Source organism: Brassica napus, chromosome C1, assembly GCF_020379485.1.
Source record: "Brassica napus cultivar Da-Ae chromosome C1, Da-Ae, whole genome shotgun sequence".
NCBI classification, from domain to species: domain Eukaryota; kingdom Viridiplantae; phylum Streptophyta; class Magnoliopsida; order Brassicales; family Brassicaceae; genus Brassica; species Brassica napus.
Window position 1 is genome coordinate 12,193,556 of NC_063444.1, and position 15,138 is coordinate 12,208,693.

Here is a 15,138-nt window from a genome sequence, read left to right on the forward strand (position 1 = left end):
GGACCAAACCCAACCCAAAGACCCAAACGTACAGGCCTAAGTGTATGAATGAGCATTTGGGTACCCATTTGGGTACGAGTCAGTTCTTTAGGATATTAGAGTTTTTGAGTTCTTGGGTAGGGTTCGAGTCGGTCCTCCCAGATACAGATATGTTCGGTTCTAATGTATATGAACCTGAAAATAACCAAATAACCAATGTATCTGAAACATGTTTGTCATGTTTGTAATACCTGAACCGACCTAATTTTAAAATATAACTAATATATATTTACATTTGGATATCTTAGAATACTCATTCGGTTTTCGGTTTACGTCGGGTAATTTTTTTTAATCTGAATTCTTCGAGTCCTCGACATTTGGATCCAATTAGGTATTTGAAATATTTTCGGTTATGGTTCAGTTTGTTTCCTTTTGGAATCCATAATTCAAATAACCCTAAAATACATGTAATTTTGGGTACATAATAGTTTAGCTCAGTTTGGATATTTAGGAGCAAAAAAAAAAAAATTGAAAGTACCCGACCGAAAGACGAAAAATACCTAAAATACTAATTCATATCCAACTTTATTTGTAACCCAAACAAAATCCGCGCTTTTAAAGCGCGGATCAAAATCTAGTAAGAGTTAAAACTTTTCCCACAAATTATACTGCCGTAATGAAAACAATCTAAAACTCTCCCTTTTTTACAATCCAACGAACTAAACTCTTCCTTTTTTTTTTCTCTTTTCTTTTAAACAATTACAAGTTTACAACCAAATAAACTCGACGGCAAAAGAAAACCCTTACAAATACGAAACGAAAGATAGAAATGTTAAATAGGTTAAAAACCCTTAGAAACGTTTCATTTGAATTCCTAAAACTAATTTATTAAAATGCAACGCTAATGGCTCTTAGGATACGGAAAGGGAGGACCATGGTGTCAGTTGGATCCTTTGGAATCACTAAGCATGTGTCAAATGAGTTGGAGTTCGTGTCATACCTATATCAAACTCAATTCTATGTACACTAGCATAATATGATCAACATGCAATATTAGGTGCTCGCAATATGGGGGTCATCAAGTATCTTCTTTGAATTTGAACCGAAAGATTCAATCCAATGAATCTCTAACCCTAGTCTCAGAAAATGGCTTGCACTCAACCATGCATCAAGACGTTGCCTCTTCGACTAGGGATATTGATCAAATTGGATTAAAATTTCACTTCAGAAAGGAAACATAACAGATAAATTTCCAAAACAAAAACTACTTTTTTTCTGTTAAAAAAAAACACTTTTTCTTTTTTCTTTTTGCAACACTTTAAAAAAAAAACTTCTTTCTTTCTTCTCTTCTTTTTACCTTTTAATGTTAGATTTTCGACAACAACCAGAAAAGATCAGTTATAAAAGCAGGATAAGTGGCTCAACAAGTCTCTAACATGTCAAATCACCCTTACTCGCTGAAGCGGAAGCTGTGACAGTGGCTAAACAATCTGTTTTTACTAATGTCTAGTTTCAATCCGACTCTGAGGAGCTATGAAGAGCTCATTATAGCTATGAATTTGAAGACTTATCCGGTGAAGCTCTTTGGGGTTTTTATGGAGATCGCGTTTTCTTTCTTTTTTGTCCGTAGAAAGCTTAACATTATATCTGATTCTCTTTCTAGATCTGCTATGTGCGTTGTTCTATTTCTATGCACTAAACTCAGATTGCTAATAAAGTTTCGGTTGTGTTCAAAAAAGAAAACATAATATTTAGAGACACTTGGATGGGCTGAAAAGCCGAGTTTTATATATTTAAGTTAATGAAATTATGTAACAAATGAAAAAAAAAACCAATTTTATTCGTCCACATAAATCAGACGATAAGGTGGTCATTTTCAGAATATTATTATACGCATGTCTGATGTCGCTGTGTCTTTTCCTTTTCAGTATTTCAGAAAATTATAGAGGAGTCGAGGGACGCATAATTACAAATGAATTATCAGCAAAAACCATCTTATTCAATCGTTTTCTAATCATAAAATGCAACTTTAACGTGAAACAAACCAATTTAGATTATTAACCAAGTTAGAATATATTCATATATCTAAGGGAAGTTTCTGACTATATGCTGTACAAATGATATTTACATTCTCGGGTTATTGGGTGAACCTATTTTCAAGACAACTAGAGAAACTAATGATTACAAAACATAATACGAAGAGGACGACCAACGAGTTCGCATAGCGACGTAATTGGCGCATTAAAGATATCAGAGGTCGGCATAACAAGACAAGAACAACTTGATATAATACTTTAATTTGCACGTTTCAGTATAATCTTAGAAGAAAAGAAAGGTAGATCAGTTTTAGTTATGTAAATGTAGGTGCAATCGTATCTGGACTGTGAATGAATAGTTTGACACCGATTCTATTCACAATACAAAAATATATATTCAGATTGAAATCTTTAATGAGATGAACATGAAGATAGAATTGATGAGGAGAAGTAAAGATTTATTCAAAAGATGCTATGTATTGTCAATACATGAAAACTACTAAGTACTATGAATACGAGTCGTTTATAATCGTGTATTTGTTCAAAGGTTATAGTATTTGTAAAATTCATGGTCGTGGTCATTTTTTTTGGGACAAATCAGGATCGTGGTCTATTTTGGATCATTTGGCTTGTGCGGACTTCTTCGTTTGATTATTTTATAATGCCGAGCCACCTTCCGTTTAATGATTGTTTTTAATATGTGCTAGTATGCATGTAATTTATCTGCTGAAATGGTCGAAAAGCTTTAAAGAAACAGTTGACATATTTATCAAGTAAACTAAGACTGCGACGAATTAAGTTTAAAGTAAAATTATAAACTAATTAACTACTAACGAAATATTCAACTCCCTCCAAAAAATGAACAGGTAGTTAATTCCGTTAATCATGGTCGCATGTCAAGATCCACCCATCCCCACACCTCTCATCACAACCAGCTGTCCTCCCATCATCTTCCCCCTTTTTGTATTATTATTAAAGAAACAAATATTTGCCTGTTTTAAATCTGTTTTGGAACTAGAAAAATGTATATGTTAAGGTTTAATTGTTTCAAACGCAAGTTTTACATGTGACAACACTTCATGACGTTATAGAGTTTGGTATTTAAACGACATAATTGAGATTCTTTTTAAAATAAAAAACATCATTGAGTTTCAGAAAGTTGATTGATATTAGATATTTTTACTAAAAAAGAAATGTAAAATGACCAAAAAAACAATTCAAATACATGATCAATATCAGAATTGCGCTAGAATACGTAACATAATATAACTAAAAATCGTCAATTATATACAGAAAATATAATTCTAGTGAAGAATTATTCAGTGATTGATCATTGATGAATGCGCCCTTTTAAAAAAAACATTTTTAAAATACAATTTGCAGGGGCTTTTGAATCTGTGCAACTTTTCAACATATTGCCCAATTATTCTGACTTCTCTCTCTTTTAAATATCTACATCTTCTTTTATTCACATTCTGAATAATTCATATTCTTGCTCCGGTTAGAAAAGTTGTATCTTTTGATTTCTGAGTTCTTGATTTTCGGTACGTAATTTTCTCCGGTTTGCTTAATTAGGCTTCTCACTCGTTAATCATTTCCACGGGAAGTCGTGTGTATTAATATTTTTTTGAACTTTTTGGAGTGATTTTCAAAGGATCTTTGCGTTTTCCAATATCAACCTCACGTCTTTGTTTGTTTGTTTGTTTGCACATAAGATTAATTTGTTTTGGTGTGTGTGTGTGTTGCAGCTTTATCGGTGTAAGAAAAGGACATAGCAGTTGAAGTGTTGGTTGGGTGTTTGGTTCTCGATCTCACGAGATAACTTAGGTTTTCTTGTTGCTCCCCACAAGAAAGTTTTCTTCTTGTGACTTCTTCGCCTAACTTTCTCCCTCGATTTAAGAAAGCATAGGGGGGGGGGGAGACCAAAAAATAAACAAAACATCAAAGTCTTTCTCTCTTTTGTTAAACAATGGAAGCATCTAGTGATGACGAGAAGAGACCTATGGTTGACTTGGTCAAGGATAAAAATGGAACCGATCAGGTTCTTCTCCAGAATCCTAAAGGCGCTTCTGTAAAGGTATTCTTCTTCTTCTTTCTTCCATTTGTTTCTCCGATGTTGTACAAGAAAGTACTATCCCTCTTTTCGATGCAAGATTCTGATTTTTTTTTATCCTCGGAATAAGTAAAGGATAAGACGTTGACTTTTAATAAGATTGCCCACCAATTCTGTTCGAATGTTTTTTTTTTCTCTGCCTAAAAACTCCTTTAGGTATTATATACTCTAAGACTCTCAATATTGTGTTCTGTCTTTTGTACATCTGAATTGAATTGGTCCAAAGTTTTGGTTTTTGGGAGAAATCTATGTATTTAGGCCCTTAGGATCAGAGGTGTGTTAAACTGTTCTGTTTCTACTTTGTGATTTGGGTTCTGAATCTTGAAGGTTGAATGTTTATAAATAGCTCCAAGCTCTCTTGACAAAAAAAAAAAAAAACTGAAAGATTTAGATCTAGTCATATATTTATAATGTGATTCCTGCATCTCACCCACCACACTTTCTCCTTCTTTTTATTATCTAGCTGACAGTTTTTCTTTTACCCCGGACGATGTCTTTGTTCAGATTAGTTTACATGGAGGACAAGTTCTTTCTTGGAAGACTGAGAGAGGTGATGAGTTGTTATTCACCAGTGCCAAGGTACAAAACTATTTTCGGCTTTTTCCAACATTTAAGCAACATTTTATATGTTTTTAGTAATATTTGGTGAACATAATGCTATATATTGTTTCAGGCTAACTCCAAGCCTCCCCATCCGGTACGAGGAGGAATCCCCATATGCTTTCCTCAGGTACATTTGACTCTTTAAGTCCAATATATAAACATGGACATGAATTACCAATATTTTGATCAACCTTTCTTGAAATTGTCCAAACAGTTCGGAACTCGAGGATCACTTGAGCAACACGGGTTTGCAAGAAACAAGATGTGGCTTGTGGAAAATGATCCACCTGCTTTACCTTCCTTCGACTCAACCGGAAAAGCCTTTGTAGATCTGGTACTCAAGTCCTCTGATGAAGACACAACAAGGATCTGGCCTCACTGGTATTCTAATTGTGATTACTTCGCTAATCTTTTTTTTCTTATTTCAGAATTCTTAATAATTGTTTTTGCTCTTGTTTCAGCTTTGAGTTTCACCTGAGAGTTTCATTGGGACTAGATGGGAACCTAACGCTGATATCACGTGTCAGAAACATCAACTCAAAGCCTTTTAGCTTCTCCATTGCTTACCACACTTACTTCTCCATTTCCGATATCAGGTTCAATACCAAGTTTCTTTAGCTTCTCTCTTGTCTCTACGAAGTTCACACTTACTCAATGCGTTCTTTCTTTCCTTTTTTGGTTATTTTATCAGTGAAGTAAGAGTTGAAGGACTTGAAACTCTTGACTATCTTGATAACATGCTTGATAAAGAGCGGTTTACTGAGCAAGGCGATGCATTAACCTTTGAATCCGAGATTGATAGAGTGTACTTAAACTCTAAAGACGTGGTTGCTGTTTTTGACCATGAGAGAAAACGTACATTCCTCATCGAGAAAGAAGGTCTACCTGATGTTGGTAAGATCCTAAAACTTTAACCGTAATTTGAACAGGAATCCGGTTATCTAACAGAATCGTATTCTTGTGGTTTTGTTGCAGTGGTGTGGAATCCATGGGACAAGAAAGCTAAAGCATTGCCAGATTTGGGAGATGAAGAGTATAAACAAATGCTTTGTGTTGATGGAGCAGCCATTGAAAAACCAATCACCTTGAAACCGGGTGAAGAATGGACCGGGAAATTAAGTCTCTCACTTGTCCTTTCCACCTGAAAAAACCGGTACCGGTTATCTTCAAACCGATTGATTCTTCTTCTGTCTCTCTTATAATTATATTTTTCGGTATAGTCTATAGAAGAACATCACAGTGTGTGCGTGATTCTTTGGTATCAAATCCTGAATATTAAAAGGAAACCTGAGATTTGAAAATTGTCACCAGTTTTTTTTGGCTGTGACAAGATCCTGGTTTTGTGCGAGATTTAACTTGTGTTGTATGAAGATAATTTGTATTTTTGATTATTTAATAAAGCTTTTTCGTTTTCATGATTTACAAGTAGTAACAAAACTAAATAAAAATGTTTCTTTTTAGAGCTAAAGGTTGGAAAAGCATTTTTTAATACTCTCATGAATGCCTCACAGTGTTGGTGAAAGCAAAAGGAATCAACCGTGGCTAAGATGGTGTTAAATCATCACAATAATCATGAAAGATTTGAAATTATTGGCCTATTATGATGCACCATAATAAATTCTATAATTGAGTCGGTCCAATATTTAATACACCGAAGGGAAAGTAATATTTTTTTAATGAAATACTTGATGTCAAAATAAAAAGGAAATCTATTAAATGGTAAATGCATTGAAGGCTTGGAACTTCAATATGACAAGTACACAAAAAACGTATTTGTATGAGATTCATGAAATTTGGTAAGTTAAATATTGTTTTCTAATCCAGTCGATTAACATCATTAAATGATTCCCTCTTAAGCATTTGACCAACTAATTAGTAATTACATATCTTCAGTCACCGGTTCATAAAATTCAGCCGGTTTTGATAAATACAAAATACATAGCCTATAACTTATATTTGTATGATAAAATATTCGAGCAAACTATAACCATGATAATATGGGCTGGCATAATAAAATTTCAAGCAAGGTACGGTACACCGACGAAAGCAATGGTCCCCGGTTCGGTATTTAATAACCGGAACGTACCGATTTCACAGACTCACCGGTCACCGAATCTGTAACCGATTAAAATATTTAAAAAAAAAGTCGCATCCCTCGTCGTCATCTTTAATTGCCCACAAAGAAAAAAATAAATTAAATCTGTTGCTGAAATTAAAAAAAAATAGTCAGAAGAAGCTCTTAACTTCAGTGCTTGAATGGTACGGTGGTGGTTCTCATCTCATCGTCACTTCGTAACTGATGAGTAGCTAAAGTAGTTCAGATCTGGAAAAAAGAGGTATCAATATCTTTAATTTGTAACTCTAAATCTTAATATTAATATAATCAACTTCTTGATAAAAGTTAGGGTAACACTTTTAAGTTCCCAGAAATTCTAGGGTTCTGGGAATAGATTTAAATTAAAGCTTTGAATGTATACAAAAGCAAAAGGAAAGGACTTTGGTTTCGTCATTTTCGAAGCTTAACACTCTTTTCTCTCATTGTCTCCCACTCTTTGCTTTTCTATTTTTTTATAAAATAAAAATTCACATAGAGCTTCAGATTCCCTTTTGCTTTTTGATCCGCAGTCTTCTAGAAATCTGAAATTTTTCTGCTTTTTTGTAACCTTTTAGTTTTAAATTAAAGTGTGGATTAATCAAAGCTACTCTATTTATAGTCTCATCATCTTGTCAAAATTGAGTTAAGATTTGTTTTTTTTTTTTCCTCTCCAGCTTCAGACCAAAGACAAAGAAACTTCTTGTTTTGTTTCTCTTTACCAATGGAAGCTTGGAGGGTTGTTATTCTCACTCTGTGTCTACACATCTACGTCGCAAACGCAGATCCAATCCAAGACAAACGCGCATTACTCGAGTTCCTAACCCTCATGCGTCCCACGCGCTCACTCAACTGGAACGAGACCACTTCCGTCTGCAACGCATGGACCGGAGTCACTTGCAACAAAGACGGATCTCGCATCACAGCCGTTAGATTGCCTGGAGTCGGACTCAACGGTCAGATCCCTCCCAACACTCTAAGCAGACTCTCTTCTCTTACTGTCCTCAGCCTCAGATCCAACAGAATCTCAGGCCTATTCCCTGGAGACTTCGCCGAGCTGAAAGACTTGGCCTTTCTTTACCTTCAGGACAACGACTTCTCCGGTCCGTTGCCTGAGGATTTCTCTGTCTGGAAGAATCTCACCAGCGTCAATCTCTCTAACAATGACTTCAACGGAACGGTTCCTGAGTCTTTGTCGAGGCTTGGGCGTGTGCAGTCGTTGAATCTCGCTAATAATTCGCTTTCTGGCGACATTCCTGATCTAAGCGGTGTGTCTACTCTGCAGCATATTGATTTGTCTTACAACAATCTCAATGGGCCTATACCGAGTTGGCTTCAGAGGTTCCCTACGTCGTCTTATCAAGGCGTTGGCGGATTCTCTCTCGTGCAGCCACCTCCCGACTTGGCTCATCACGAGCTTAAACCTCGTCAGAAACCTAAACCTCACTTCTTGGGACTAACCAAGACTGTTTTCTTGCTGATAGTCATCGCTGTCTCCATTGTGCTACTAGCGGTTTTAGTCTTTGTGTTAGCTGTTTGTTACTTGAGGATGAAACTAAGCCAAGGCGATGGGATTATAACAGACGCCAAGCTGCAGAAGAAAGGTGGTATGTCTCCTGAGAAGTTCGTGTCGAGGATGGAAGATGTGAACAACAGGTTGTCTTTCTTTGAAGGGTGTAACTACTCGTTTGATCTCGAGGATCTTCTGAGAGCTTCCGCTGAGGTTCTTGGTAAAGGCACGTTTGGGACGACGTACAAAGCGGTTCTTGAGGATGCGACTTCTGTCGCTGTGAAACGTCTCAAGGACGTTGCCGCTGGGAAACGCGATTTCGAGCAGCAGATGGAGATTATTGGAGGGATTAAGCACGAGAATGTTGTGGAGCTTAAGGCTTATTATTACTCTAAAGATGAGAAGCTTATGGTTTATGATTACTTCGGTAATGGGAGTGTGGCTTCTTTGCTTCACGGTACGTTTTCAATTTATGATCCAACCATGCGTCTTAACTACAGTGCAATGGTTAGACCAGGGCTGTCTAATAGTATGTGCAAGTGGAACAGTTCATACAGGGCAGGAGTTTTAAAAAATAAATATATAAATTATGTGCTGAAATTTTAAATTTTAGCTTTTTTTGTTAAATTTATAGCTTATAATTTCAAAATAATTTTTTTAAAATTTTAGATGTATTGTTAAATTTTATAGTTTATAATTTCAAAAGAAACATTAAACATATAGAAAGAGCTATTAATTTGTAAAACTATTTTATTATATTGTTGATAAAACTGTTAATATTTTGGCCGGTAAATAATTGGAGACGGCACGGACTCACTTTCTACGTAGTGTTCTCATGGACTTGCCGTTGGATTGTGCAGGTAACAGAGGCGAAAACAGAGTTCCATTGGACTGGGAGACAAGAATGAGTATTGCCATTGGTGCAGCTAAAGGGATAGCTCGTATCCACCGAGAGAACAATGGGAAGCTCGTCCATGGCAACATCAAATCTTCAAACATATTCTTGAACTCAGAGCGTAATGGCTGCGTGTCTGATCTCGGTTTAACCGCGGTGATGAGCGCCTTGGCTCCACCTATCTCGAGGCAAGCCGGTTACCGTGCGCCGGAAGTAACCGACACAAGGAAGTCATCTCAGCTCTCAGATGTTTACAGTTTCGGCGTCGTACTGCTCGAACTCCTCACCGGAAAGTCTCCCATTCACACTACCGCAGGTAAAGACCATGATACTATTATATACATGTTCAGTTAAGGATGATTTCGGTTTAATGATGGACATTTGCAGGAGATGAGATTATACATTTGGTTCGGTGGGTACATTCGGTAGTGAGAGAGGAGTGGACTGCAGAGGTGTTCGACGTGGAGCTTCTAAGGTATACGAACATAGAGGAAGAGATGGTTGAGATGTTGCAGATTGCAATGTCGTGTGTTGTCAAAGCACCGGACCAGAGACCTAAGATGTCTGATTTGGTTAGGCTTATTGAGAGTGTCGGAAACCGACAAGCCAGTCTTGGGCCTGACCCTAAGCCCAAATCCGAAAACGGAGCCTCCGAGACCTCCACGCCGGGTGAAATTTGAATCTATGCAAATTGAAATCGTTGATTTATAACTTCATTAAGTTTGTATACTCATGTTGATTCTCTTCTCCGGTTAGAACCGGTTATCAAACACATTTCTATTTAGGGGGGACTCTTTGGTTTTCATGCAAAATAGATTTGAATTTTCAAATAAAAGAAAAATGAATCTTGTATGTTTTGATCAAGCACCTTGGTTATTGCATACAAAATTAAAGAACACATTCTATTAGACAAGGGTGAGGAGCTGGAAGAGAGTAGGCTTAGGATCTGAGTTCATACCCAACGAAGATGATGAGAGGAATGAAGCCGAAGTGATCATCCCCCGATCATCTCGTTTGATTTATCGCCAAAGCCTCTAAATTGTAGTATATGACATACTGGGCTTTAGAAGCCCAAAATAGTCCCATTGGGTCTACGTGGCTATAGCCTGCGGGTGCAGATTGTGTGAGTTAGAAATATTGGGTTTATTGGCACAATTTATTTCAGAGTCCTAGACTGTTATTTCCTACTGGTAACGACTTTTGCTTTAGACATTGGCTTTAAAATTTGAAAAATTTGCCAAAACACCACAGAAAAACAACTATATCGTCCTTTTACCATAAATCCTTTTTTTGGTCAGATTTGGACTTAGATACCCCTGGCTAACTTCAAAAATTCATATCAATTATTTTAAAAGTCAGAAAAATATGAAAAATTATTCAAAATTTACATAAACATGAAACAATCATATGAAAAATAATTTGGTTGACTAAATATTAGTGAAACACAATTTCATATTTTGATCTACAGATAGCAGAAAACAAAATATACTAACTACAGACATGTAGATCGTAGTTTCGGTTAACTACATAGATATCTGGCGCTTACAGATTTTAAAATCTACGATTTGGTAATTTGTCTACTACCGCAGAAAGAAAAGGTGATCTGAACGACGAAAGATTTCATAAACTATTTTTTCCTATATATCTACTGGCTCGGAATCACAGAATCTGCCTGTTACTAATAATCTATTGTGGTAATATTTCGTTATCTACTAAGATACTATATCCTATCTCTGCCGGATTATACATTCTACCGTCGTATCTACCATCATATATACAATCTCCTGGCACCAGAATGCATGTTCTGCCAAATTCATAATCTTTTGGGAAATATTCCTTAAATCTCTCCAAAATCTGTTGAAAAATATTCTGTAAATCTTTATTTTCTCAAATTTTACGTGTTTCCTAAAGTTATTTTTTTTTAAAATAATTGTGATCTCTCTTCCTCTTCACAAGTTCTTGATTAATTTTGAAACCACCCCAAAAATTTGAATCCCTTGTTGCTTATGTGATGTCTGGTGGTGGCATAACCTTCAAGAAATTCAAGCCAACGATTAGGAGCAAGTGTTGCTTTCTCCTGTTCCCTGTTCAAGGCTCTGAGAGAAAGGGGCTCGTTAGCGTTGAAGTCAAGAAGAAGAAAGGCCATGTAACAGATATAGATAGGTCTTCTATCTCTAGCCTAGGAATGAGTGTAGCAGATTGGAGCTGTTGTGAGTTGATTAGAGAGTGGTTAGCAATGGCATTAGCAGATTCATTGATCTTCTTGTTTGTTTCTTCAGTATGACATGAAGCTTTTGGCGGTGGACATCCCTATGGCGTCTGGTCCTGACCAACGGTTGTATCTGACTGGAGATGAAGAAGGGTACAAAGTCGGTGGCGGTTTGATCTCTGAGCTAAGAGACCCTGTTGTGAAAGCCATGGCAACGACTAAGGAGCTCGATAATCTTGACAGAATTGAAGAGGAAGAAGATGCTGAAAGAGAGCTTCAAGAAGCTGAAAGAAAGCACCGTGAGGAGATTGAGAAGCTCGAAAAAGAGAGCTCTTAAAGTTCGTTTTTATTTCCCTGGACTACTTGAACAACAACAGCTTGTATCACCAAAGACTCTCTTTTGTCTTGTATCAGAGTATGCTACACTGATCTGTGATCTACATTGATGTAGAATGAGTAGCAATGGACTACTACTCTCGGAACCATTTGTTGAGCTATAAATCAACAATCAATTCATTGCATATCAAAACACTGCTTGTTTTTCAGCAGCTGTGTGTTGGTTACATATTGTTTAATAAGATACATCTCAGCAACTATAGGTTTCTAAGAATCAGAATCCGCTTCTGCATCAAATTGTACTCCAAATGGTCTCAATCTGTTTGTATATGCTTCCAATGGGGGAGGGGGCATGCCGTCATCACTCGAGTCTATTTCACCGTTAACGTCTTGTTGTGCCATAGGTATTTGAGAGCTTTCATCAGCTGGAACTGGCTTGACATCTCTGAAGATCTCTGGCATGCATTGACCATGTCCAATCTTTGAAAAACAAAAATTAGATGTTATTGATAACACAGTGAAAGAAAGAAACAATGATTTAGTACCAGTTCGGAGACTTTTGGAGGAGACGTAGTTGCTCAAAGAAAAGAACTTTGCAGATGATAGAAGTAACTTTGCTACCAGATTCTTGAGCCTTTTCTTTTCCTGTATGGTCGGTCAATCACTGCAAAGCTTCCTGCAAATCAGTAAACAACAATAAAAACACTATCCAGGAGAATAAGGGACAGAACATAAACAAGCAAGTAGTTTGAACAAGTCTGAGAGAAGACCAACATAAACATTGCTCAAGCATGAAATCTTGCTCTGAAGTTGCTTGCTTCAAAACCCTTTATCATATTTGCGATCATAGCTCTCCTTCTTATGCCCTGATCTACACGTCTACTTTCTTTCATAATGTAATAGTACCAACAACATACGATTGAAAAAGCAGAATGTTATAAAAAGCAAAATGCGTACTCTTTTCTGGTTACAGATTTGGAGAGTGTATGCTTTTTTATTGTGTTATAACGTTTGAGAAGACAAAAGGTCTACATTGAAGACATGAAATCACAAAGCCCCAAAAAAAGAACCAAAATTTATTGCAAAGAAAAGTCTACATCTTGGTGATCCCATCAGTTCTCTTCAGTTGCTGGTTTGTCAATAAATGTCTTCTTTATCCAATCAAATGGCTGCTAATGATAAAAACAAATTTGATGTTAAGATACAAAACAAAATAATGAAGTCAGGACTGCTTAAGGGACTAATTAAACTTTTCACAACACCAAAATACATATACAAAGCGCATTATCATTGTCAGTAACAAAAAGTCTAAAAGAGAATGCTTTTAGCATAAAAGATGGAAACATCAAGTAGAGTAATTCATGTCTAAGTGGTATCCCTAGAAGCAAAACAAGAGACTAATCTGAATAAAATTACTTTGAATCAACTAACATCTACAGCAACATAAGAGACTTGAATCAAAGCCTTTCATGAAATCGAAATGATACACGTATACATGAAAAGATGCAATATACATTAAAGTTAGAGCCTTTAGGGGGAAAACAATATATATCTAACGAGATAATACACGTATACAGCCACATAAGAGACTTGAATCAAAGCCTTTCATGAAATTGAAATGATACATGTATACATGCAAGGATGCAATATACATTAAAGTTAGAGTCTTTAGGGAGAAAACAATATATATCTAACGAGATGATACACGTATACACCCACATAAGAGACTTGAATCAAAGCCTTTCATGAAATTGAAATGATACACGTATACATGCAAGGATGCAATATACATTAAAGTTAGAGCCTTTAGGGGGAAAACAATATGTATCTAACGAGATCAATTGTAAAGTTTTCATCTTTCGTCCAAATCAAGCCAGGAACTTCACTAGGAGACATAATCCGTTAAACCCAATTTGAAAGTCTACAAGTAAGAGGTGGATTGGCTTACGTGGACGACCCAGATGGCGCCGGCTGCGGCGGCGACACCCCATTCTACGGCGGCTTGGATATCCGCCGGTTGGATCTTTGGGAGCTTGGGAACACCTTCTGGCATCGTCAAAAGAGGAGGCGAAATTAGGGTTCTAAGTCAAAATTTGGGATTATCCCCTTTTGTTTATTTGCTATCTGTTTTTTTTTTTTTTTACTTTTTTTTTAACTATTAAATTTACAAAAAACGTTTTAGGCTTAGATTAGGAACTTATTTGGGTTTACATAAAAAAATTATACTAAGTGGACAACTTCTAGTTCATATTATGGCATAGGGACAATCTACTACTTCTTTTGTTGTATATTTCCAATTTTTCCTTAAAATTTTGAATCTAGAGATTTTGATTTTAAAGGTTCTAGTTATCACTCTAAATATTTTTAAAGTCAGATTGATATCAAAAGCTTTACAAACTCATTATTATAAAAATATGTTGACTTTAGAAGATTAAACCTACTTAAACCTTTTATAGTGGGCAGTTTTTTTATCAAAATTTCCAAAGTATTTATAATATTTTTAGTGTTATATTTTTCAGTTCAGCAAAAATAGGAAGTTATATTATCGTAACATAACGCACAATAAATTATTGGCTAAATGTACTAGTCAAAGATGGCTAGATTTTTGTGATGAATATTTCATTCAATTTACCTTTTTACTTGTGCAAACACATAAAATATTGGATAAATTAAAACTGGAAAAAAAAAAATTATCAATAAAAAGTGTTTTTATTGATTTATTATCAAAAGAAAATAAATAACAATGATTTTATTTCTTATTTGAATTTAATTAATACTAAATTTTTTAAAAATAATATTTGATTATTTTGTTTTTGTTTTGAACTAGTAATGAATGATATTCAGTTATATATATAATGAATTTAAATCTTTAACAAATTAAATGTCAAATAATAGTAGGTTATGACCTTTTTTGATAACAAAGAATTAACTACTTAATGCAAATCAGTTTTCCAATTATATTTGCTTGTTATTTTTTTATTTCCTTGGAGAAAATATTACGCAAGTCAGTTTTTAAAGAAAGTGGGAAATAGAATGGTTTTTAAAGCTTTAAAAAGGACAGAACCTAGGGTGAACCTTTAAATTAACCTCATTCTTTATGACTAATCAAAGTGACAAATAGATTATTAATTAAAAAATATTAAATTAAATAAAAAATAGTTAAAAAAATAAAAACGCTAATTTTAACGACGCTAATGCTTGCAGCTAAACCCTAAACCCTAAATCTTAAATTCTAATCCCTATACCCTAAATTCTAAACCCAAATCCAAACCCCTAAGCCCAAACCCTATACCCTAAACCCTAATCCTAGACCATAAATCCAAATTATATACCATGAACCCAAAAACTAGACTATAAACCTAAAC

The 15,138-nt window shown here is 35.4% G+C and overlaps 3 protein-coding genes and 1 long non-coding RNA gene across 5 annotated transcripts; 3 read left to right on the forward strand and 1 right to left on the reverse strand.

Moving 5' to 3' along the window:
• Positions 1–3,275: 3,275 nt before the first annotated feature.
• Positions 3,276–6,149, forward strand: LOC106441417 (putative glucose-6-phosphate 1-epimerase). Its single transcript, XM_013883240.3, has 8 exons — positions 3,276–3,559; positions 3,764–4,092; positions 4,633–4,707; positions 4,802–4,858; positions 4,946–5,112; positions 5,193–5,327; positions 5,423–5,625; positions 5,707–6,149. The coding sequence occupies exons 2-8, from the start codon at positions 3,985–3,987 to the stop codon at positions 5,874–5,876; spliced, it is 915 nt and encodes a 304-aa protein (XP_013738694.2). The 5' UTR covers positions 3,276–3,559; positions 3,764–3,984; the 3' UTR covers positions 5,877–6,149.
• Positions 6,150–6,877: 728 nt separating this feature from the next.
• Positions 6,878–10,012, forward strand: LOC106441425 (probable inactive receptor kinase At4g23740). 2 transcript variants are annotated; one of them, XM_013883245.3, is made up of 4 exons: positions 6,878–7,067; positions 7,501–8,790; positions 9,194–9,544; positions 9,616–10,012. In XM_013883245.3, the coding sequence occupies exons 2-4, from the start codon at positions 7,548–7,550 to the stop codon at positions 9,906–9,908; spliced, it is 1,887 nt and encodes a 628-aa protein (XP_013738699.2). In that variant the 5' UTR covers positions 6,878–7,067; positions 7,501–7,547; the 3' UTR covers positions 9,909–10,012. The 2 variants fall into 2 exon arrangements, with proteins under 2 accessions (XP_013738699.2, XP_048600068.1); XM_048744111.1 differs by having other exon boundaries at positions 6,894–7,067; positions 7,495–8,790.
• A 1,227-nt stretch (positions 10,013–11,239) lies between these two features.
• On the forward strand, positions 11,240–11,774 carry LOC106374575. The gene is made up of 2 exons (XM_013814575.3): positions 11,240–11,374; positions 11,508–11,774. The coding sequence occupies exons 1-2, from the start codon at positions 11,240–11,242 to the stop codon at positions 11,772–11,774; spliced, it is 402 nt and encodes a 133-aa protein (XP_013670029.2).
• A 977-nt stretch (positions 11,775–12,751) lies between these two features.
• Positions 12,752–14,275, reverse strand: LOC125580122. Its single transcript, XR_007317847.1, has 2 exons — positions 13,722–14,275; positions 12,752–12,942 (listed from the first exon to the last, which is right to left on the reverse strand). It is a non-coding gene; the product is annotated as an uncharacterized LOC125580122 (long non-coding RNA).
• Positions 14,276–15,138: the final 863 nt, after the last annotated feature.

Bases quoted from the DNA above. Each gene is read 5' to 3' on its own strand.
- LOC106441417 (XM_013883240.3), top strand. From the start codon at position 3,985: ATGGAAGCATCTAGTGATGACGAGAAGAGACCTATGGTTGACTTGGTC. The intron at 4,093-4,632 runs GTATTCTTCTTC...GTCTTTGTTCAG, and splicing joins CTAAAGGCGCTTCTGTAAAG to ATTAGTTTACATGGAGGACA. The intron at 5,328-5,422 runs GTTCAATACCAA...TTATTTTATCAG, and splicing joins TTCTCCATTTCCGATATCAG to TGAAGTAAGAGTTGAAGGAC.
- LOC106441425 (XM_013883245.3), top strand. From the start codon at position 7,548: ATGGAAGCTTGGAGGGTTGTTATTCTCACTCTGTGTCTACACATCTAC. The intron at 8,791-9,193 runs GTACGTTTTCAA...TGGATTGTGCAG, and splicing joins TGTGGCTTCTTTGCTTCACG to GTAACAGAGGCGAAAACAGA. The intron at 9,545-9,615 runs GTAAAGACCATG...GGACATTTGCAG, and splicing joins TCCCATTCACACTACCGCAG to GAGATGAGATTATACATTTG.
- LOC106374575 (XM_013814575.3), top strand. From the start codon at position 11,240: ATGTCTGGTGGTGGCATAACCTTCAAGAAATTCAAGCCAACGATTAGG. The intron at 11,375-11,507 runs GTAACAGATATA...TTGTTTCTTCAG, and splicing joins TCAAGAAGAAGAAAGGCCAT to TATGACATGAAGCTTTTGGC.